This window comes from Myxine glutinosa, chromosome 1 (assembly GCF_964187855.1).
Source record: "Myxine glutinosa chromosome 1, kmMyxGlut1.1, whole genome shotgun sequence".
NCBI classification, from domain to species: Eukaryota; Metazoa; Chordata; class Myxini; order Myxiniformes; family Myxinidae; genus Myxine; species Myxine glutinosa.
Genome location: NC_136261.1, coordinates 56,911,125 through 56,934,148, shown reverse-complemented (window position 1 = coordinate 56,934,148; position 23,024 = coordinate 56,911,125). Strand labels below are relative to the sequence as shown.

Here is a 23,024-nt window from a genome sequence, read left to right as displayed (position 1 = left end):
TCAACCGAAAATCCAGGTTAAAATGTACAAAAATAATGATTTATTAAACGGAACCAGATACAATGTTCGTCGAACACGAACACGTTCGTCGTGGGTTTGTGTAATGTGGTGCGAGCTTATCTGTCCATCATCCAACGTGGCCCCATCCGGCTCCAAGCTCCGGCGCGAGGAAGCCCTCCATCCACTTCACCCACGCTCTGCTCGGGCCCGAGTCAACGCCCCACTTCAGGCTCCTTTCGACCGCCCACAAGGTCCGTTCGCATTCTTCCAAGGGCATTGTAAAGGAAGGGGAATTTAATTACTGTTGCACACTAAGGACCTATCTAAGTGTTTATATGAGTGCGTTGCCATAAGGGACAAAGGTTTGACGACAGAGGGGACGACGAACAAAGGATTCTTATCCATGATCCCTGCACTATTTAGCACGCCCTGCTTCCTCGTAGCGGGGACACCAATAAGCTTATCCCGACAAACCGGACTAACCATAGAACTTATTACAAGGTAGATTCCCTATCACGACAGTCGGATACCTACCTATACAGATTTTATCTGGCTCTCGATATTGCTCTACCCAAATTCATAACAATATTCTTTGAAAAAAGTTTAACCTGTATTTTTGGCTTTAACCCATATTTATACTTGAAATAAACGAGCGTTCTGTTTTGAAAGTCGTACACTTCCACCAAGTTTGATTGAAACTGATCCACAAATGTTTGAATTTTCAACCTTTTGGGTTGCGTCTGTTGCCATTTCTTCCAACTCTTGGTATTTGTTGGCCAATAGTACTTGAACACTGGAGGGCGCTGTTGGCATCACGTGTCTCCATGTCTTAAATTCTAAAATTGTCTATAATATTATATTCAACCTTTTATGAAAAAATGAACAATTTTGTCATGAACATGCTGGACAATAAATAGGGACTTTTTTTTTTAACTCGATCTGGTTGTGATGTTGTAATTCTGCTAAGAAGAGCTCAAGTTTCTTAAGCTTTGAATCCAAATCATTATAACTGGCTTGGTGTTCGCTTAACAGTTAAGGTGGCTGGCTTAAGATATTAGGGTCTTGAGTTTGAGCCCCTGTTGTGCCATTGAAATAGCATCAGGTGGGTTGACTCAGCTTGTCATCCTTCTGAAGTTGGCTAAATGAGTACCAGCTTCCTGATAACAGGGGCACTGCATCAGCGGCACAGCCACGAATATGAAACAACAACATCAGACATATCAGGTGCTCTCACATTTCCATTTTTCTCAGCATAATCCACATCAATTCATGATCAACACAATCGTGGTCGTTCTTATGCAGCCTGTTTCTGGGGGTACAGCTGTGCCACTGACGCTATGTCAACCCCCCCCCCCCCTGGGGGTACAGCTGTGCCGCTGATGCTATGTCAACCCCCCCCCCCCCCCCATTTAATGTCTGTTCATTTGTCTGCCATCTTGAGCATTCATGAAACCAACTAGTTATTCCAAAAAAAAAACTTTAAGATTTTGGAGCATCTCAGCATTACTCGACAGGAAATTACAGAATAATTGGATGTCAGTGTTGGAAGTGTCGAGATAATTATTCATAACAACAACAACAACAACAACAGACATTTCAAGGCCATTTTCCCTGCTAGAGCGGGAGTTAGCCTTGCGGTCCCCATGACAAATCCTCTCAATTTTGCCCTATTTTCTGCATCTCCCCTTGTTAACCCCCTTGCCCACATTTCTTCTTCCAGCATCTTTAGCCAAGTCTTTCTCGGTCTTCCCCGTCCTCTACTTCCTTCTACATTCATTTCCATCACTCTTCTCAACCAGTCACTTTCATCCTTCCTCAACACATGACCAAACCATCTCAAACTGTTTCTCTTCACAGCATCCATCACAGGCTCCATTCCCATCATCTTTCGCAATTCATCATTTGTCTTCCTCTCTCTCAACGATACTCCACACATCCACCGAACCATTCGCTTTTCCACCCTTTCCAGCCTTCGTTGCTGATCTACGTTCATTACCCATGTCTCGCTCCCATAAATCACAACACTTCTCACACATGCAGCATACACCTTTCCCTTCAGCTTCAACGACACTCCCCTCCTCGTCAGCACGCCACTCAGTTCCCGAAACTTCTTCCATGCACATCTCACTCTAGCAACCGTTGCCGAGTCTGATCCACCTTCTCCATTCAGCATGTCTCCTAGGTCGCAAAATGTTTTCACACCTTCCAGCTTCACACCGTCTCCAAGATCCAACTCAACATTTCCTCCATCTGTCGCTCCCTCTGTGCACACCTTACACTTGAATGTAGCTGCCACACTGGTTAATGACCCTCTCAAACCACTACATTTTTGATGAACCCACTCAGCGCACATTGTACATTGAGATAATTATTCATTCTCACTTGAAATTCAGTGAGAATAGTACAAGATGGGTACCAAAGGGCATATTCGATCATAAGGCATCTTGTGTGGCCATTATAACAGAGCACCTGGAATGTTACCTGAGGAGAGAGATGATGTTTCATGAAGAAGATTGTGACAGGTGATGAGACTTGAGTCCCATTATTTTGATGTTCGAGGCAAAGTGATCCTGTGTTGAATTGTCTTGTCTTGTCCCCAGCACCAAAACAATTCAAGGTTCAGCAATCACCCAGAGTGCTTATGGCAGTAGTTCTTTCGAGCCTTAGGGTAATTGATGTATAATTTCTGAAACATGAGAAAGCCATTAATGCACAGACCGATGGTGACTTGTTTTGCACTTTAGATGAGCAATATGCTTGCAGGTATGCTGTCTCAGAGTGTGACTTCACTGCATGGTGATGATTGCTGTCAAACAGCAATTGTAACTACTGCCACTACTACTCTCCTGGAGATGGATTGACAAGTATTTCATCATCTCCTACGCAAAAGCACACGTCTTGTCACTAGGATTTTCATATTTTGGACCACTCGATGAAGATGTTGACATCACGTTTATGAATGATCAAGACGTCATGCCACATGTCCTAACATGACTGCAGACCGTGACAATAATTAATGTGTAGATACAGTAGTGTCAGAGCCTGATGTTGGCTTAGCGGTTAGGGTGCCGGCTTGGGATCCCGGTCGATCGCCGAATTAACACCAGGGGGGTTGACTCAGCCTGTCATCCTTCTGAGGTTGGCAAATTGAGCACCAGTTCATTGGTAATTCCCTGTGTGTCGCAAGAGGCGACTAACAGGGTTGGCGGCAGGAAGGGCATCCGGCCATAAAACATTGCTTCAAAAAGGGGACCAAGGTGCCCGAAAAAGGCCAACCCCTGCTCTGCGGGGAAAATGGCCTATAAAGGTGGTTATACAGTCGTGTCAAGATGTTATCACATGGGACAACTATGTACGTCCAGAAGGGGAATGCCTTGAGAATTGGGTGCGATGTTTTATCAACAATCGGGTCGTGTCTGATTTTCTACAATGATGAAGTCCATGCGCAACTTTGAGATCCCCTCGCATTTTAAAGAATATAGGCATGAAGTCTGTCCGGTGTTCCCAATTGCAAGCCAAGCTGATTATTGCAAACCAAGTGAAGCTGATCTCAATGAGATGTAACATTTATTTATTTATTGTTTTGTACTTGGCAAGTTAGAAATAATATATCATCATCATCATCATCATCATCATCATCCATATTCTATGCAGAGCATTGGTGCTACCGAAGCAGTTACTAGGCCACAATCCTAGTCGGGTCGCCACGCCAGCTTTGGAGGTTTGGGCAAGAATTTGGGATTTGTTCAGTGTGCTTCCGGAATACGCCTGCTCTTCCTGAATGACACCATGGGATCTTTAACATCCAACAACTAATGCTGGCAGACAGGACGCCCAGTTCAACGTCCATCCGAGGGGCAGCACACACATTGATGAATCACCTTACTTGTAGAACACCAGGATGGCCGTTTATAGCCGGGTTGGGATTCAAACGCAGGTTAGACGGCTTATAAGTGAGTGTGTGTAGCCCACCTCTAGGCCATCCAGTGGAAATCTAGGGAATCCTAAAGACACAAATGCCCCATAATTTGATACTATGTGTGTTGATACGTTGTGCAAGATTGTTCTGGCGCATAAAGCGACAAAAGTTCCCTCGACATTGATTCATCTGGTCCACATTGGTAGTCGGAAACCAAATGACTAACTTGAAGCATTGGCAAAAGTGGATATTGGTAAGTTTTTATGGAGGTGTTCTTCTCAAGCTCTTTAATTGTCCTCAAGTGAGAAAGAAAGAATTCGCTAAATGTACATTGTACATACATACTTCACTAGTACCCGTAACTTCCGTACGTGTCTAGATGTGTCTGGGTTGTTCCTTAAAAATCAGTTTTGTGTTTAATTACGCACTTTGCGACTTTTTGTGGGGGAAAAAAAAGACTTTGCACAAACAAAATATGCAATCGAGGTTACTCCATGAGATGACGTTTTCAATTTCAAGTTATCCCAGCATGATGTTGTGACATGTGACCACCTGTGTCTACCTGCTTGTCTTAGTCTGCTTTTCGTTGTTGTCGTAGTTGATGATTGTCTTTTCTCCGGTTTTTATTAATTCTTCTCCTCCTTCACTTCATCTCTCTCTTCCTTTGTATTTGACTCTATCTATCCCATGCTTTTCCTACCTTATCGGATCCCAATTCTACTGCTCCTCGTTTCCCCATCCCTGCAGTTCGTAAAATTCCTCCCCAGTTCACCATCATCCCAGGAAATCGTCAGGTCATTGCTGGTGGAAATGTGAATCTCACTTGCGTCGCCATTGGATCACCCATGCCGTATGTGAAATGGATGTTGGGGGGAGAGATTGAGGGTGCCGTGCTCATCGGAAGAAACGTCCTCGAGCTCCTCAATGTTCTGCAGTCAGACAACTACACGTGCGTCGCGATGTCTTCACTTGGAGTTATAAAGACGGCAGCTGAAGTAACTGTGAAAGGTAAGATTTTTCAACTATTCACTAACTTTTGGTAAGCTCATGTTTTTGTTAGTCGTCGGAATGTGAAATGATGAAAAATGTCACAGGCCAATACTAGAACAGCACTCGATAGAGCGCATACCTCCGCCAGGCTGAACAGTTTATGGTTTGTACTTTGTATCCCACTGATAGGCCGGATCTGGATTTTGACCTGAACCAAAATCTAATCGGCTTGTTCATGTCACCTAACCAAATAATCCACCAAGTTTAGTCATAACTCGTCCATAACTTTTTTTAAATATAATGTTTTATATCAGTTTTAGCCCGATCTCTCAATGGTGAAGAATCACTTAAAAATTAAATAATTCTCGTATCCATATCCATATTCCGATCTTCACCAAAATCGAATGTATTAGTCCTTGTCACACACACAACCAGTCCACCAAGTTTCGTCCAAATCCGTCCATAACCTTTTGAGATATCCTGCTATGCATCGTTTTTGGCCCAATCACCCAATGGTGAAGAAACACTTAAAAAATTAAATAATACTCATGTCCGAATCCATATTCATATCTTCACCAAAATCGAATCGAATCGTCCCTTTCAGACACCCAACCGGTCCACCAAGTTTCGTCCAAATCCGTCCACAACGTTTTGAGATATCCTGCTACGTATCGTTTTTGGCCCAATCTCCCAATGGTGAAGAATCACTTGAAAAATTCTAGCAGCCGGTTCACCAAAATCGAATCATTTCGTCCTCGTCACATATGCTACCTCTCTGCCAAATTTCGTTTGAATCTGTCCACAACTCTTTGAGATATCTTGTTCACACAGACAAGCAAACAAACAGACAGACAAACAGACAGACAGGGGTGAAAACATAATCTCCATCCACCTTCGGTGGTGGAGGCAATTCATCAAAAGGTATGAGGTCAATTGCGCTTGCTTTTGGAAATTCTACCTGTGAAAATCTATCGGTATAACACTGAACGCATCATTTGGAAAACAAATGGGGACTATAAACTCTCCAATTGATGCTTCGCAGGCCGAGAGTTCATCACAAAACGTGCCGCCCCTGGAATGGATGTTACGCAGGGTGTTCTTTACGCTAGCATTAGTTGATGGATGTTAAAGATCCCAAGATGTTCTCCGTGAAGAGTAAGCGGGTTATCGCCTGCATCCTGAACAAGTTTCAAATTCCTGCCCAAATCACCTTCAATCGATCATCAGACCTGGCCAGCCAATTCGTGAAATATTGGGACAAATACACTCCACTGCCGACCCCACAAGATGGGAATAATTGAGGCTGTAGTAATAGTAGTAGTAAGAGTAGTAGTAGAGTATCAATATCATGACACGCATTTAGTAGTCACATATGAGGTATTCAAGTGAAATTAGATGGTAGTCGGGGAGCCAGACCTCAAAATTATGCAACATAAGGATTTTTCTGTACTGGCTTGCTATAAAATTTCCATGGGTGGATTTGTGTAGGCCTAGGCATCCCGCACAGGAATAGTTTGGTCTGCTCTGCATTTGCTCTTGCGAAATCCAAATTTTTGGGGGTTATTTGAACTTAAGGGACCACATAATTGAGCCCAAAAGTTATGGGTAGGGGAAATCAAAATCCGATTTCAACAGGTTTACTATAAAGGGAACCATGCGTGTTGGGTATCATTAGAAAGGTCTTGATAAGACCTACCGAATGGTACTATGCAAATGAGTAGGTCAATACTGATGACGTCATCAGAGGTCAAAAGGTCATATTTTTTTGGCCGAGGTGAAAATATAGGGGTTTCGATCTTAAAATGGCCAATGGTACAAAACTAAAAGAGATAAATGGATGAAAATAACACTGATTTATGTTGACATATAGGGGAAGTTTTTTTAATAACAATAAACATTACAAATACCTTGAGGATTTGGAATTAACCCCTTGTGTTTGAAACACAAATTTCATAAAAATGACAATTTTCCGGATTTTCTAGCATGAGGACAAGACAACCCCAGGACTTTCTATATTATGATTTTAACCAGATATCTTATTGAAATAGTTTACATTGATCTCTTCGAAGGTGTATTAACCCTTAATGCACCAAATTAGTAACAGTGGATACATTTTAACCGTCAGTGTACGGAATGCTAAGTTTGTGGTAAAACTACGCATAAAATAACGTATGAGTAAATCTCTCAGGCTTTCTTTAGTGAGTTATGGATACTATAGTATTCCTGCATTGTTCCTTGTATCACTTAAGAACAGACAGTATCTCTTGAAATTAGTAGATGGGGGCACAAAGGTAAGACAAACAATCATTGATTTCACTGATAAGGGACTACATGTATGTTGCATAATGAGATAGCGGGGCAAAACGAAATAGTGGATTTCTGCTGTCCCTAATGAGTTACCATCTGTCGAAGGATGGCCAACTAAAAGTAAAGACACTTTGAGTTTACTGAATCGCCTTGGTAATTGTCCCCCGTCGCACCGCGGAGCGAAAGGGGGACTATAGGTTTCCCCTCCGTCCGTGTGTGCGTGCGTGCGTGCGTGCGAGCGTGCGGGCATTCGTGCGAACGTGTGTGCTTGCGTCCATGCGTGTGTGCATAAGCGAAGGACCGAATTCTAATTTGGTGTGTGGGTGCAACCCACGTCAAAATCCAAGATGGCCACCGCCATGTATGTCGGACGCCATGTATGTCTGAACCTTGTGAGCGGAATATCTTGAAAAATAAGCGAAGTACCAACATCTAATCTGGTGTGTGGGTGTATCTAGGCAAAAGGAAGAACGCTATTGAAAATTGGGTCGCCACGTCAAAATCCAAGATGGCCGCCGCCATGTATGTCTGAACGTTGTGAGCGGAATATCTTGAAAAAGAAATGAACTACTAACTTCTAATCTGGTGTGTGGGTGTATCTACGCATAAGGAAGAACGCTATTGAAAATTGGGTCGCCACGTCAAAATCCAAGATGGCCACCTTGCGTCTTCCACTTTGTCAACTCACATCACTTCAACGATGGGGGACCTAGGTGTAACGCTTGTTGTATAAGTTACACTGATGCGCAGAGATACATTGCATCCATGGCGAGAGAAGTGGATCAGCAAGAAGACAGGCAGGGATTTTTCATTCCCACCAACATAATGAAAGGGGTATTCACACAGTTTGCCATCGATAATCTCGACTTCCATGAGAATACTGTTGATGGTAAAACTACCCACGGCACTACTCACTTTCTATATCAATACCAGAGTGCGCCACGGACTAAGCTTCAGGCATCGTTGCCAAAACCGAAATCTCGATCTGTGGCAGTAGATGAAGGTGGTTCTTTCAAACCTCGGAAAAGTTGCGTCACATCAAATGACTGAAAGCAAGGACGCTCTCTGTGTGGGTTGAAGCTGAGTCCAGATGGTGATGAGAAAAACTTCAAAGAAGTGAGCAATCTCAACACTTTGCACAGGTTGTGTCAAATGGGTTCCACTGATCTTCTTGAGTTGTCCCATGAAATGAATCCAACAACCTGGAAAGATTTCCAAAAGAAAATGACTGACAGTCCTGGGACCCGCACCGTAATTGGATACAGTCCTTTCTTGCCCGATGCACCGATGAACACAAATGTAGTCATGGAGTCGGTGGACCACTGCATGTTTGTGTCAGCAGAACTTGGTTTAGACTTCTGCGTCCTCACTTGTGACCAGGCAATTTATGAAATTGTCCTGGCATTGCAAAATAAATATTCTGATAAATATCATAAGCTCATACTTAGAATGGGAGGGTTCCACATTTTAATGAACCTTTTTGGAGCTATTGGCCATTTCATGGAAGGTGCTGGTTTAGAGGACCTTAGGTTGAAGGAGATGTGTGCCAACTAGGAACTGCCAGGAAGATCCTTAGTGGCAAAGGCTACTTACTACCAGATCCTGCGTGCCCATAGCCTTGCAGCTAGTGCAATATTTGCCACACTTTTGGAGGTGTTTGAGGATTGGTTGGTCGCAGAATCTGCTGATTCACAATCAGATGACATGTCGTCCTTTTCCCAGGATCTCGGCGAATTCTGTAAAATGGTCAACAGCGACGATTCCACCCCCAGTGATCTTCAGTCTGCTCAAGTTCTTGGTAGCCTGGAAATCATGAAGTACAAATTAGACAGCTTTTTGCAACAGTGCACGTCACCCACATGCAAGTTATGGCTCATGTACCTCAATATGATTGATTTGGCACCGAGATACATATTTGCTGAGAGGGCGGGTCTTTGGGAGCTACATCTGACATCAACGGAAGAAATGCTCCCTTTCGTAGTTGCTTCTGGACATACCAAGTATACTGCTTGCCTGCCACAGTATATCAATACCGTGAGGACCCTTCCAGACAGTGTCAAGCAGGAATTTGAAAAGGGTAATTTCCCTGTCCGGCAGAAAGAGGCTACATTCAATGGTGTTTGGACTGACATGGCGCTAGAATAAACCTACAACAAGGATGCAAAAACCAATGTTCTCAGGCATAACACAGTACAAGGCCGCCATAGCGAAATACCTAAAAGCCCTACCAGTGGTTACAGCCATTGCAGAAGAGACCAGAAGAATGGCCAACATGATGGATGACAGCCGTGCAAACGAGAGTTCAGCACCAAGGGACAGAGAAACAATTCAGAAACTCTGAAGTGTCATAAAGGAAAAGATGCTGAACCCGTTCAAGCAGTCTGAGCACCTAGTGAACATCTCTACCGGCGAGTTGGCTTCTTCTAATGATGTCATCGAAGCAAAAGAAAGAGGTCTTGAAGCCCTGAAGAAAGCAGAGAGTGAGAAGGCCTTCAAAGTGCAGTCTGTGCATCTTAAGACCTTCACTGCCAAGCAGAACGTAACCTCTCTGGCCAGGAAGGAAAAGAAGCTGCATATTGAGGAGAGCACAGTTTCTCGGAGTTTGTGCTTTGCCACAAGCCTCAGCAACAAAAACTACCAGTAATGCTTTTTCACATGAGTGGGCCGATTACCCAAGTTCCCTTTTTCAACCAGATGAACACCACCCTTCTGGTTACGCTATGTGAAAAGGTAACAAGGCAGACATCATCACTGGCCTTAAGGACTCTGTTGATTGGCAGAACGTTAAGAACCTGTCCACTTCAAATGAAGTGCCAGCCGTGTGCGTTGACATGATGGCTTTTGTTCAGCGGTTCATGGACATGGGCTATACCACATTCAATGAATTGCAACGAAGCTACTTAGCCAAAATAATAACCATGAGACCCAAACGTTGTAAGGTCCTTCACATCATTGGAGATAGGTACGATCTTAGTCTGGGAACTAGCTTGAAATATGAAGAACGACACAGGAGGCAGAAGGAAACCAAGACAGCCAGGACATATGTTCCCCATAATTCTCTTCCCATTCCTAAATGGAAAGACTTCATAGGGAAGCCTGAAAATAAGCAGAATTTACTCAAGTTTCTGCAAAACCCGTGGATGGAAGACAAAGAGCAGATTCCTGCTGGTTGTTCAGTTATCATTGGTGGCTTCGTCCCAGGACCAGCTGTGAAGCTCACAGATCATGGAGTAGCAGAGATAGAAAGTTTAGCCTGCCCTGCTCATGAGGAGGGGCCGACACGTGCATCTTTGCCCACATGTCTTATTTGGTGAGGCGTCAGGGTTGCAGCAGTGTCGTCATACAAGCCAATGACACGGACATCATTGTCATGGCTATATACCACTGCTCTCGGTTACCTGGTCTGAAGGAACTGTGGATTCAAAAGAAAACAAGGCCACAGAATCCAGATGCCTCAACAACTGTACACCTACCATGCCACACCATTTCCAGACAACTGACTTCAAAGTTTCCAACAGTGGATGTCACAGCAATGATCTTGGCCGTATACATCCTAACGGGATGTGACACTGTATCCTATCCTTACCACTTTGGGAAAAAGCGTGCCCTTAAAGTGGCATTTGAATGCACAGATGTCCTCGATCCTCTTGGCAGCTATGCTGACTGTGACACAGACTTGACCCACAACCTCAGACATATTCCAATCAGCCAGACTATTGTACTTTGCCTTGTATGGAAGGAAGGATTTCAATGGTACCTTAGACGAACTGCGCTGCCATCTGTTTATCATGCGCAAAGGAGATCTATGTTCCCTTCCTTGCACTGAGGATGCCTTTAAACACCATATTCTCCGTGGCTTCCAACAACTCGTACTCTGCAAGCGGGCAGTCCAGCCAAATCCATCCCTTCCAGGGGCATCACAATTTGGTAGGACCTTGCATGACGGTTGCTTAGTTGCCCTAAGCATGACCAAGCCATCAAAACTGGGCATTATTCGGACATTCTGCAGATGCATGAAAAGCAAATGCAGGGGCAAATGTGCCTGCAGACAGGCTGGAACAGAGTGCCGCATTGCCCGTTTGTGTGCAGGAGACCCACTAAAATGCAACCGATTCGAAAAGTAATTTCCTACCTTTCATACATGTTTCAATCTGTACTTTGTTAAGAGCCATCCACCTATCTCCATCTTCAATGTTATAACCGGTCTTTCCATACAATGTTACTGTGCCAATGAAAGGCGATCCGATATATAATCTAGACCAGGCTGTATGCATAACCAGCGATAATGTTGCTCATGGACCCACAAGTTTCTGAAATGTTTGTTGATCAAATTTGCCTGAATTAAAGGCTACAAATATTAGAGTTACATGTATAGTCACTTATCAGTGAAATCAATGATTGTTTGTCTTACCTTTGTTCCCTCATCTCCAAATTTCAAGAGATACTGTCTGTTCTTAAGCAACACAACGAACAATGCAGGAATACTATAGTACCCATAACTCACTAAAGAAAGCCTGAGAGATTTACTCATACGTTATTTTATGCGTAGTTTTACCACAAACTTGGCATTCCGTACACTGAGGGTTAAAATGTATCCACTGTTACTAATTTGGTGCATTAAGGGTTAATACACCTTCTAAGAGATAAATGTAAACTATTTCAATAAGATGTCTGGTTAAAATCCTAATATAGAAAGTCCTGGGGTTGTCTCGTCTTAATGACAGAAAAATCCCGAGAATTGTCGCTTTTATGAAATGTGTGTTTCAAACACAAGGGGTTAATTCCAAAACCTCAAGGTATTTGTAAAGTTTATTGCTATAAAAAAACTTCCCCTATATGTCAACATAAATCAGTGTTATTTTCATCCATTTATCTCTTTTAGTTTTGTACCAGTGGCCATTTTAAGATCGAAAACCCTAGATTTTCACCTCGGCCAAAAAAATATGACCTTCTGACCTCTGATGACGTCATCAGTATGGACCTACTCATTTGCATAGGACCATTCGGTAGGTCTTATCAAGGCCTTTCTAATGACACCCAACATGCATGGTTCCCTTTATAGTAAACCTGTTGAAATCGGATTTTGATTTCCCCTACCCATAACTTTTGGGCTCAATTATGTGGTCCCTTAAGTTCAAATAACCCCCAAAAATTTGGATTTCGCAAGAGCAAATGCAGAGCAGACCAAACTATTCCTGTGCGGGATGCCTAGGCCTACACAAATCCACCCATGGAAATTTTATAGCACCCCGGTACAGGTTTTTCAAAATTTCAGTGCCTGGCTCCCGAGGAAAGCTTCCTCCAGAGTGCTGCACAATTCATTTGTCACATAATTTTGAATGTCCGTCCTAATATCTCTTCAATGGCCTTTCTCTTTTTGTTTTTGTTCTGTTTTGGTTTTGCAAACGAAATAAGAAAAAGTCACTCAAACAATTAAGAGTACTAGCAACGGTACCCGCCCTACGGGCGGAGCTTCAATTGGTAGGCCCAAAAGGCAAAATATCAGAAATTGAAGACTTTTTTTTATTTTAAACGATTTATATAAACATTCGTTAAATCATATCACACGCAAGTCATCAAAATCTAAACAGTATTTGTAGAATTTCAATAAAAGCCACATCACTGTTCATATCAGTAAATATTATTCCATCGTGTTTGGAAAAACTGGAAAATTTGAAAATTGGAAAATTTGGAAAAATTGGTAAATTGGAAAAAAAAATTGGAAAAACAATATAGCCTATTCTACTCCAGGGGTTCCCAGGATTACCCACCCAAAATTTCGTTGCGATCGGTTCAGCCGTTTTTGCGGTACCTGGGAACAGACAGACAGACATTTGGTGAATTATAGTAAGATTATAATTATTGCAACACGAGTCTTTGTATCCATTAGCACAGCCATGTATGAGGAGCATTGGTCACGTGTGCAAAATAAACCGATCTCCATCGTGATTATTCTCGGTGACGATGTCTATTCGTTGACCTCGGCCATTCCTCTTGCGCATGCGTCTTTACTTCGTTAACATATGAGGCCTGGTTTTGTCACACACCTTGTATTCCAACTTTATTGGCCGTCCTATACTTTTTTGCACCGGCTTCTCAATCATTTTTAGAATTCGCTTGGTGGTATCTGTGGACATTCGTTTGAAATCCATAATGTTCTGCTGGCTTGCAACTCGTGTTTTTCCAGGATCCACTCATTGTTCTTGCCACCAATGGGAATGCAAGACTATTCCAACGTGTGTGTGTGGTGTGGGTGACGTGCCGTCGAGAGCCAGCACGGGCCCCGAGGCAAACAACCTCGTGGCCCCCACCCCATCCTGTCTCTCTTTTATAACATTTTAAGGAACCTTCATTAATGAAAAACAAAAAAACTTTAAAAAAACAAATGGTCACTTTTATTTAGCAGTGTGATCGAAAATAAAGGGGATAGCGGGGCGTTTGGACCGATCGAGTCAATTCACACCCTCGACTGTTGAACACTATTTCTCCATAAGATTGGCACAAAAATACATGAGAAGATTGTTAATATTTTTTTTTGGACAAAGAAGATACAAACCCATTTCTTTGTAGCACACATTTCTGGGTAATAACCATTTTCTGTAAAGTTTGAAACTGTACCATTAACAGCGGTAAATGTTTCGTTTCCAGCAAGAAAGCAAAATCTGCTTCTGGGTTTAAATGTAATGATGAAGAAATGAGGATGAGCCGATGAGGGGTATCACTGTACTGTTTAAAAAAAATACAGGAGAAGTTCGGGCCCCTCAACGGCCACCGGGTCCCGAGACAGCCCCCCACCCCCACCCTCCTCTGATCCTTCCTTTCGATGCCCCTGTGTCAATTTTTATTTTTTTTCTCTCTGCAACCGCTTGACCGATCGATGCGAAACTTCAAACATAGGAGGGACTTCCTATGGAAAATATTTTACTGGTAGGTAATATGATGTGGCAGCTATATTATAAAGGAAAAAATTTGGACATCTTTTTCTCTGAAACCACCAAACGGAAAAAATTGAAACTTGGCATATGTCATACGTCATCAACTCCCCATGGTGTATATAAGGTGATAACAATGGCATAATCAATGGAGTTGTATTCAGCCATAATTGGTTGAATCAAATTCCTTATCCTAAAAATCTGAAAATTCATACCTCTGATCTACGGCCTGATGTGAGTGAATAGTTAAAATTTATGATGTCATCGGTCACGTGGTCTGGTGGCCGGCCATATTGGATTGAAAATAAAAATGTAAACAAATCTTCTTCTCCAGAACCGCTTAATATATTGATGTGTAACATCATACACATGATCGACTAGCCATGGGGAATATAGTTTTTTTTTTGTTTTGTTTTTCATATTCACCTTCATTGATGAAATTTAGCATTATTGTGCACCAAAGTGGTCTTTAAATATCCTAATAATCAATCAACAATCAATAAAGCCATGGATAATGGCAATCAATATATGTGACAATAGAGTGCATGGTTGATACCGGTATATCGACCATAATGTAGCGTGTTCGGTTATTGATGGTATTTTTGTTCAGATTGAGCACGCGAGGCGAGACTATATGTACTCTACCGATTGCCATTCTAATTATTATATTGATACGTAAGGGCTGTATAGAACAAGGGCAATTTGTCTGTCTTATTCTTCTTTCTTCTTCTGTGTTTACTTGTTTTCCAACTTCTTCCTTCTGTTTCTACTTTGGTTTCTACCTACTTTTTTTCTTTCTATCTTTCTATTATGGAGTTTCCTGTTTTCAGCAACCGTGCATTTGCCGTATCCTTTGCCTTAAGCCAGCCGTCCCCTCACCCGCCAACCCACCCCACAAACTGCCAGCTGATTAACCACTTTGTCCCGTCAATGAGGCCATGAAAGCAGAAACGGCTCTCTACCTGACTGAGGTTAATGTGAATTGCGAAAAATCCATGTGACCGTGGCAGACTGCACCTTTTTGGGTGATGGGGACTCCGGTAATGTCCTCCAGAGATTCCTCCCGTGCTATCCATCGTCACATTAAAACTCCATTGCTTACTCGTGCTATTGTTCATTTGCACCATTGCAGGTTTGCCTTTGATATTTAAATTTTTCCAAATTAAGCAATGACGTTCCCACCAAAGTGCGTGCGCTCTATTCGGTGCATGTGTAGCCGTATGGTTGCTTTTCACATCAAGATCGCACTTCTATATATTTTCAAGGCTTGTCAGGTAACATGCACATAATTACTTACCTATCAATAAAGAAACAGACGATTACCCTGTAAACCTACGATTGTAAATCAATAATGGGGGTAAATATAATCATTAAAACCTCACGCTAGCACACACCGTACATAATTACTTCCCTATCAATGGTTTACCAGGTACAAACAAGTTCAGTGCACATGATAGGACTGCAGACTTTATAATTGTACAGCTTGTACATATAATTGCTGTTTGTGAGGGCTGGTGACCATTCTTGGTGGGATTCGTTTTTAACATACAATTTTAACATCACTAGATCATGCCAATTTTGCCCTCTCTGTCAACCATTTTTCCCTTTCCACCATGCCACAAAATAACCCCTTCCCACTGCAAAATTCCAATTGCATCTGTCTGACTAATATCCCTTCTTTGACCATGATGATATTATCCACAGCAAGAGATGCAACCGATGGTTTTCCTGTTTTTTTCTTTCCATTCTTTGTGTATGGTAAGTAAAGGTTGTAATAATTTCATTTTCATCCTTGAATGGATAAATTTAGCTGGAGTGCAAGAGCCAATTTGCTTTTTCCTCCTAACCATTTTTCATTTTTGGTGTGTGCGTGTGTGTGCGTGTGTGTGCGTGCGCGTGCATGCGCGTGCGTGCGCGTGCGCGTGCGCATGTGTCTTGATTTTTCTATTTCAGATTCAGGGGATGTTTTGAACTTCTGCATTTATCAATGAAAACCTATAGCTACTTAGGAATAAAAATGAGCATGCCCCCCTACCACACCATTCGTGTTTGTGCTGAACAATGATAAGGAATACATGATGGAGTGCATTGATGTTCTACGTTTAAAAATTGATGCTTTCAAGTAGTAAGCGATACACTTGATACCACATCTACAGTGGTAACTTAATCTCTCAGCAGGATGTCTTCACCAGTCTAAAAGACTATCTCTTTTCAGCCCTACCCCAGGCACCTACAAAACCGCAAGTCACAGAAACCACAGCAACCAGCGTAACCATAACATGGAGATCTGGAGACCCAGGAACAGATCAACATTACACGCTACAATATCGACCCTATGGGTCTGGAATACACCCTCCATTCCGTGAAATTTCTGGTATACCCACAACCCGCTACACTGTAGGTGGCTTAAGTCCCTATTCAGCTTACGAATTCCGAGTCAAAGGTGTCAACAACATGGGACATGGACCCCCAAGTGCAATGACGCACACTCAAACGGGAGAACGTGCTCCAACAACCCCACCTCGTGACATCCAGGCCAGCCCAGTTGCCATGGGAACAGTACTCGTCACATGGGAAGAACCAGCAGAAGCCAATGGAAAGATTCGTGGATATCGAGTGAATTTTGCACCAGTTTTGGTCGATGAAATTGGGAAAAAGTGGGGTGTTAATGAGGAAATTTGGGGTGGCAATGAAGATCTGGAGGGACAGGCAGATGGTCTTGAGACAGGTGCCAGGGATAAAACACCAAGACAATGGACTAAAATCAATGTTGAGAATGTGCGTCTGGTTACACTGCAAGGCCTTGACCCACAGCTTGTTTACGGAGTCCAAATGCTGGGGTTTACCTCGGTAGGAGATGGACCTTTGTCACATGAGATTCGACTGGTACCAAAGCTTGGAGGTATGAGTGTTGACCTATGTCTATTTCTCTGTCTGCTAGTGAACTCTTAACTGCATCTACATATGTTTCTTTTTCATTTGGTCTCCCTATTCTCTTTATGTGTAAAACCTAGCAAAATCATCTCTTTTTTTTCAGAATTGCACACTGTCATAGTAGAAATATTTTGTCAAACGATTTCTCCATTTTTTATTCTTTATTATTTTGTGTGTGTGTGTGTGTGTGTGTGTGTGTGTGTGTGTGTGTGTGTGTGTGTGTGTGTGTGTGTGTGTGTGTGTGTGTGTGTGTGTGTGTGTGTGTGTGTTTCTTTTGGTTATTTTACAAACATTTTTCCGACTACATATATACAATATATATATATATATATATATATATATATATATATATATATATATATATATATATTGCTCCTTTGCGGCTGTTTTTTTATATGCAAAGTGTAGGCTCATAAAACGGAGAGGTGACGAATAAACAACATGCTGATGTACAAGGCGAAGAATACAGAGGTGGTAGGGGGAGGTGGATGGGGGTGATGAGAGCAAATAAGAAAGGATAGAGGAGAGAAGAGAGAGAAAGAGAGGGGTGAGGTGGGGGTGGAGGAGGGGAGGAAGAGAAAAACATAAGCATCCCCCAGATATATGCGGAGAGGAGCATTCGCTGAGGTTGGTGTTGAGGGGGAAAGGGGTAAATCAGAATAGAAAAGATCGTGGGTAGGGATGGAGGGTTATTTTCTTTATTCCTAAATTGCATTTCATTAACACCTACCTACTTATTACAGATAGCTTGAAATGCATCACAAGAGAGTTCAAAGTTGGTAGTAATCCAGTAGCCTTAGTGCAAGTAAAACCAGAATAGACGAGTAAAAGGTCACTTCAGCGAACCTAGTTGCACTTGTATAAAAATTTGACGCTGGCATGGGGTATTGCACCGAATGTACTCTCTATAGTCCATAATTGCTTCATTTAATGAAGATGTGCTCATGTTCTCCGATTTGTAAGATTTTTAGCTCCGCTGAATTTCCTTTTGGGTGATGTATGGCCTAATGCGTTATTACGCATCGTATAATTCGATGTACGACAAGCAGGTGCTTTCTCTTATGTTCTCACCCCCTGTTTTTTTTGTCTGTCTGTTTATGAGCGGGGTATCTCATAAAGTATGGACTGATTTGGACAAAACTTGATGGACAGGTTGTGTGTGTGATGAGGACGAATTGTTTTGATTTTGGTGAAGGTCTGTATCCTGATACTAGAATTTTAAAAGTGATTCTTCACGATTGAGTGATTGGGCCAAAAACGATATTTCGCATGATATCTCAAAAAGTTGTGGAAGGATTCGGACAAAACTTGGTGGACAGATTGGATTTGTGATGAGGACGAATTGATTAGATTTCGGAAAAGATGCAGATTCAGATATAGATACAAGAATTCTTTTTTTGTTTTTAAGTGAATCTTCATCGTTGAGAGATGAGGCCAAAACGATAGAGCATGATATTTTAAAATGTAGTGCATGGATTTGGACGAAACTTGGTCGCCAGTTTGGGTGTGTGATGCAGACTAATTGATTAGATTTTGGTGAAGACCTGGATGCAGATCCGGCCTATCAGTGGGATACAAAACATAAACTGTTCAGCCTGGCGGAGATGAATCTTCAACCGAGTGCCGTTCTAGTTATGAAGAAGTGATAAACTTACGCAGTTGAAAGAAGTCTTGGGAGTTAACAATAAAGTGATTTAAACATGAAAGAAAACCATTTTATATTCCACAAGTTGAAATGACATCTAATCATGGAACAAATATCTAATTGATGAGAAGTGATAATTCGACGTTGAAGTTCACGAACAGAACAAAGCTTAGTCAGTATGGAGCCCTCATGGTACTTCCTAATGCAATCCCAGTGCCCAGAGCCTCCCTGAGTACAAAAGGAAATAAAATTGAGTGTAAGCCTTAATGATGTACATTTTGTGTAGGAGGATTTGGCCTTATTTCTGTTTGCCTGCAATAAAAGCACTGCATTCTATAAAGGTGGCTTTTAATGGACATGTAAAAAAAAAATACAACGCAGTCCAAAGTTTTTGACACAGGAAGGCAACTTTTGGCCCACCACACTTGTTTCGTTTCTCCATTTCATACATTTTTTTTTATTTCAAATAATCTCGTGCCATTACAAAATAGATACTATGTGAAATATAGGGATCAAGGATGAAGCAAAGGAAATAAAAACAAGTACAGATACATTCAAAGTACACCGCCCCCATGCCAAATAATGAAATATCCTACAGCGCGGCATTGCCGGGGCACCTTAGGCGCCCGGCAATACCGCAGTGCAGCTCATAGGGGCTGCATTGGGAGGGAGAGGTGTACACTAATTGATTGATTAATTGTATAATTAAAATCAATAAAAGATTATCACAAAATATTTTCTTAATCAATTGGCTAATAGCATAACTAAACCACTAGTGCTTCATCCGAAGATGTATCTTTTAGAAATTTAATTAAATAACTCATTAATAAATAATTAATTGATTAATCAATAAATAATTAATCGATTAATCAATAAATAATTAATCGATTAAATGATTAATCAATAAATCAAAAATATCCTTGATAGCCACATCACTTGGTCACTGTCATGTCCAAATATTAGCTTCCCAGCTCAAAAGGTGCCTGAGATATTGGCCAAATGAGAAAGAAAATAAATAAATGATTAATAATGAAAATAAATAAATAATAATCATGAAAATTTTAAATTATTAATCAATTCGGTCACAGAACACATAAACCACCACCATTTCATCAGAATGTGTAACTGAAAAAAAAAAATTTTGTAATTAATCGAATAATTAAATAATTAATGGATTAATTGATCAATTGATTAATCAATAAATCAAAAATATCCTTGATAGCCACATCACTTGGTCACTCATGTCCAAATAATAGCTTCCGAGCTCAAAAGGTGCCTGGGATATTGGCCAAATGAGAAAGAAAATAAATAAATGATTAATAATGAAAATAAATAAATAATAATCATGAAAAAATTAAATTATTAATCAATTCGGTCAGAGAACACATAAACCACCACCATTTCATCAGAATCTGTAACTTAAAAAAAAAAAAAATTGGTCATTCATGGAATAATTAAATAATTAATCGATTAATTGATTAATTGATTAATTAATAAATCAAAAATAGCCTCTGCAGCCAAATCACCTGGTCATTGGCATGTCCAAATATCAGCTTCCTAACTCAAAAGGTGCCTGAGTTAATGGTCAGAAGAGAAAGGAAATTTGTTAATTAAATAAATACTTAATTAATCGCTAATAATTAAATAACTCCTCAATTAATTGATAATTCAAAAAACAAAAAATACCATTTTTGACAAAGGACTTGCTCACTATTGTGCCGAAATTTCAGCTTCCTAGCTCAAAGGATGGCTGAGATATCGTCCGGACAACCAAGGAAACAAGAGAACAAGGAAACAAGAAAACAAGAAAGCAAACAAACAAGAAACCAGAGTGAAAACTGAGTACTCCCTTTCAGCGTGCGTCACTGCCGAGCCCCCTTCGGTGCCCGGCAATGACGATTTGCAATGCCTGGAGATGGCATAGGAAAGGAGCGGTGTACAAAAATGGGTGAAATGGAGAGAGAGGAAAGAAGGAAGCCTAGTAACTTGCAAGTAAGAGGATTCGGATAGGTGGGATTCATGAGTTGAGAAAATATCGCAGGTGTGGTGTGAGATGGTGGTGCACTGCTTGCCTGAAGGTATGGAGGTAAGAATGCGATTGAACATGCTGTTTGGTGTAAAAGTACACATTGTTCTAATTCCCTTTGTCTTACATGTGAATATGATTATATGTACAAATTCCCCATGAGGCTTGGATCTGTTTCAAAATAAAATTGCAATGTTGTGTGAAAATGTGGAATTGGTCCCACAAATCGGGGATCACGGCATTGCTGAAACGTCCACTTGGAAAATCCAAGTGCTCCATTGGGACGGAACGAAAATTGGGTGAAGGAAGCTCCATGCCATGTGTGCTCATGATCGTCGTTCAGTGTAATAGCAGGAGAATGCTATAAATACAGTGATAGTAGGCGAAACAGGAGGAAGGAAGGTTTGCAGTGGGAATTTGGGGCGTTTTAAGCTAGAGGAAGGTGGAGAGGCTAAAGAGCGATGAACTGTAATTGAAACCATGATTGGTAAGGACAGGCAGGAAAAAAATAATTAAAACCAAGGGGACTTGCCAATAAAACTTGGCCCATAAAAACATTCCTTGCCAACACCAAGAGTTAAATGATAAGATTGAAGATAATGTAGATAATGAGGAGTACATATAGTTACTGTAACTGAGACTTAGTTTAATTGCGAGAGAAATTGGAGGACAGAACTAGAAGGATTACAATATGTATGGGCAGGATGGTGATATGAGGAGGTGTTCCATTGTGGGTAAAGGGAATTAATTTATTTTGAAGATTTCCCTTTAAGAAGGAGGGAATTCATTTTGAAAAGTTATTGATTGTGGATACTATAGAGTATAGAGCTGGGGGTTCTTAACCTGGGGTATCCATACCCCTTGGGGGCATGGGGACCAAAATCTGGGGGTATGGGATTCGTGATAAATAATAATAATAATAAATTGTAATAAATTCAATGAAATATCAACTTTAAATATATAATAAATATGTATCTCTGAAACAGGTTTCTCTGCATTTATTGAACCTGAAATCAAAGCGGAGAAATCGACTTGATGTGTCCGATGATATGCGAGTGGCGTTGTCACGAACTGTTCCCCGATTACATATGCTGATTGCACAAAAACAGCAGCAACAATCTCACTAGATTAGTAAAACGGCTTGCATAAAACTTGCTTGTTTTAGTTTACTTTAGTTTGTTTTGTTATCTTGCCAAAACGAAGTTTTTGCAAGATGTATCAGTCAGCTTGTATGTTTGTTTGTTTGTTATCTTGCCAAAACGAAGTTTTTGCAAGATGTATCAGTCAGCTTGTATGTTTGTTTGTTTGTTTGTTTGTTTTTTATCTTGCCAAAACGAAGTTTTTGCAAGATGTATCAGTCAGCTTGTATGTTTGTTTGTTTGTTTGTTTGTTTTTTTGTTTGTTTTTTTGTTTGTGGTTAATCATTTTTTTTTCACGTTTAGATCACTCTGTAGACCACAGTTATTATTGGAAACTCCTGTAACTTCGCATATCAGAGTCCTATAGAGATACCCTTCAGCACACAAAATTTTGAAGGTCAAGGTCAAAGGTCAAGGTCACTTTGCGGTCAATCATGGAGGTCAACGAAACCCTTATTTTTTGAGTAACTTTGATCTTATGATCTCCAAACTTGGTGGGTATATAGGGTGTGGTATGGCGCTCAGCTGATTAGTTTTTGGTGTCGATCGGCCTTGACCTTCAAGGTCATTTTGAAGGTCATTCATTTGTTTGTGGTTAATCATTTTTTTTTTCACGTTTAGATCACTCTGTAGACCACAGTTATTATTGGAAACTCCTGTAACTTCGCATATCAGAGTCCTATAGAGATACCCTTCAGCACACAAAATTTTGAAGGTCAAGGTCAAAGGTCAAGGTCACTTTGTGGTCAATCATGGAGGTCGACGAAACACTAATTTTTTGAGTAACTTTGATCGGATCGTCTCCAAACTTCATGGGAATCTAGTATATGGTCCGGCGCTCAGCTGATTAGTTTTTGGTGGCGATCGGCCTTGACCTTCATGGTTAGCGCTGGAGGTCGAAAATTATTGACCCCAAGGTCAAATTTTGAAATCGTAGGTACCATATCGAGTAATACCTCATATGAATGCCCTTGATGAGTGCTTCCCAGATCTGTAAACAGTTTGACGCTATGACGTCATTTGATGACGTCATGATGAAAAAACGGAATTTTCATGAAAAAATTATTTCCTCAGTTCTCATCAAAATCTTTCAATATTTCATGTGCGTTGGTCATGAAGACATACTATTCAC

The 23,024-nt window shown here is 41.2% G+C and overlaps 1 protein-coding gene across 1 annotated transcript in view; it reads left to right on the top strand.

The window, feature by feature from the left end:
- The window catches only part of LOC137424305 (receptor-type tyrosine-protein phosphatase delta), a 413,851-nt gene that overhangs the window by 128,878 nt on the left and 261,949 nt on the right, over positions 1–23,024 (top strand). Inside the window, exons 10-11 of the mRNA XM_078772183.1 lie at positions 4,667–4,927; positions 16,364–17,050. Of these exons, the coding sequence (XP_078628309.1) occupies positions 4,667–4,927; positions 16,364–17,050 (948 nt within the window). The remainder of the gene's footprint in view (positions 1–4,666; positions 4,928–16,363; positions 17,051–23,024) is intronic.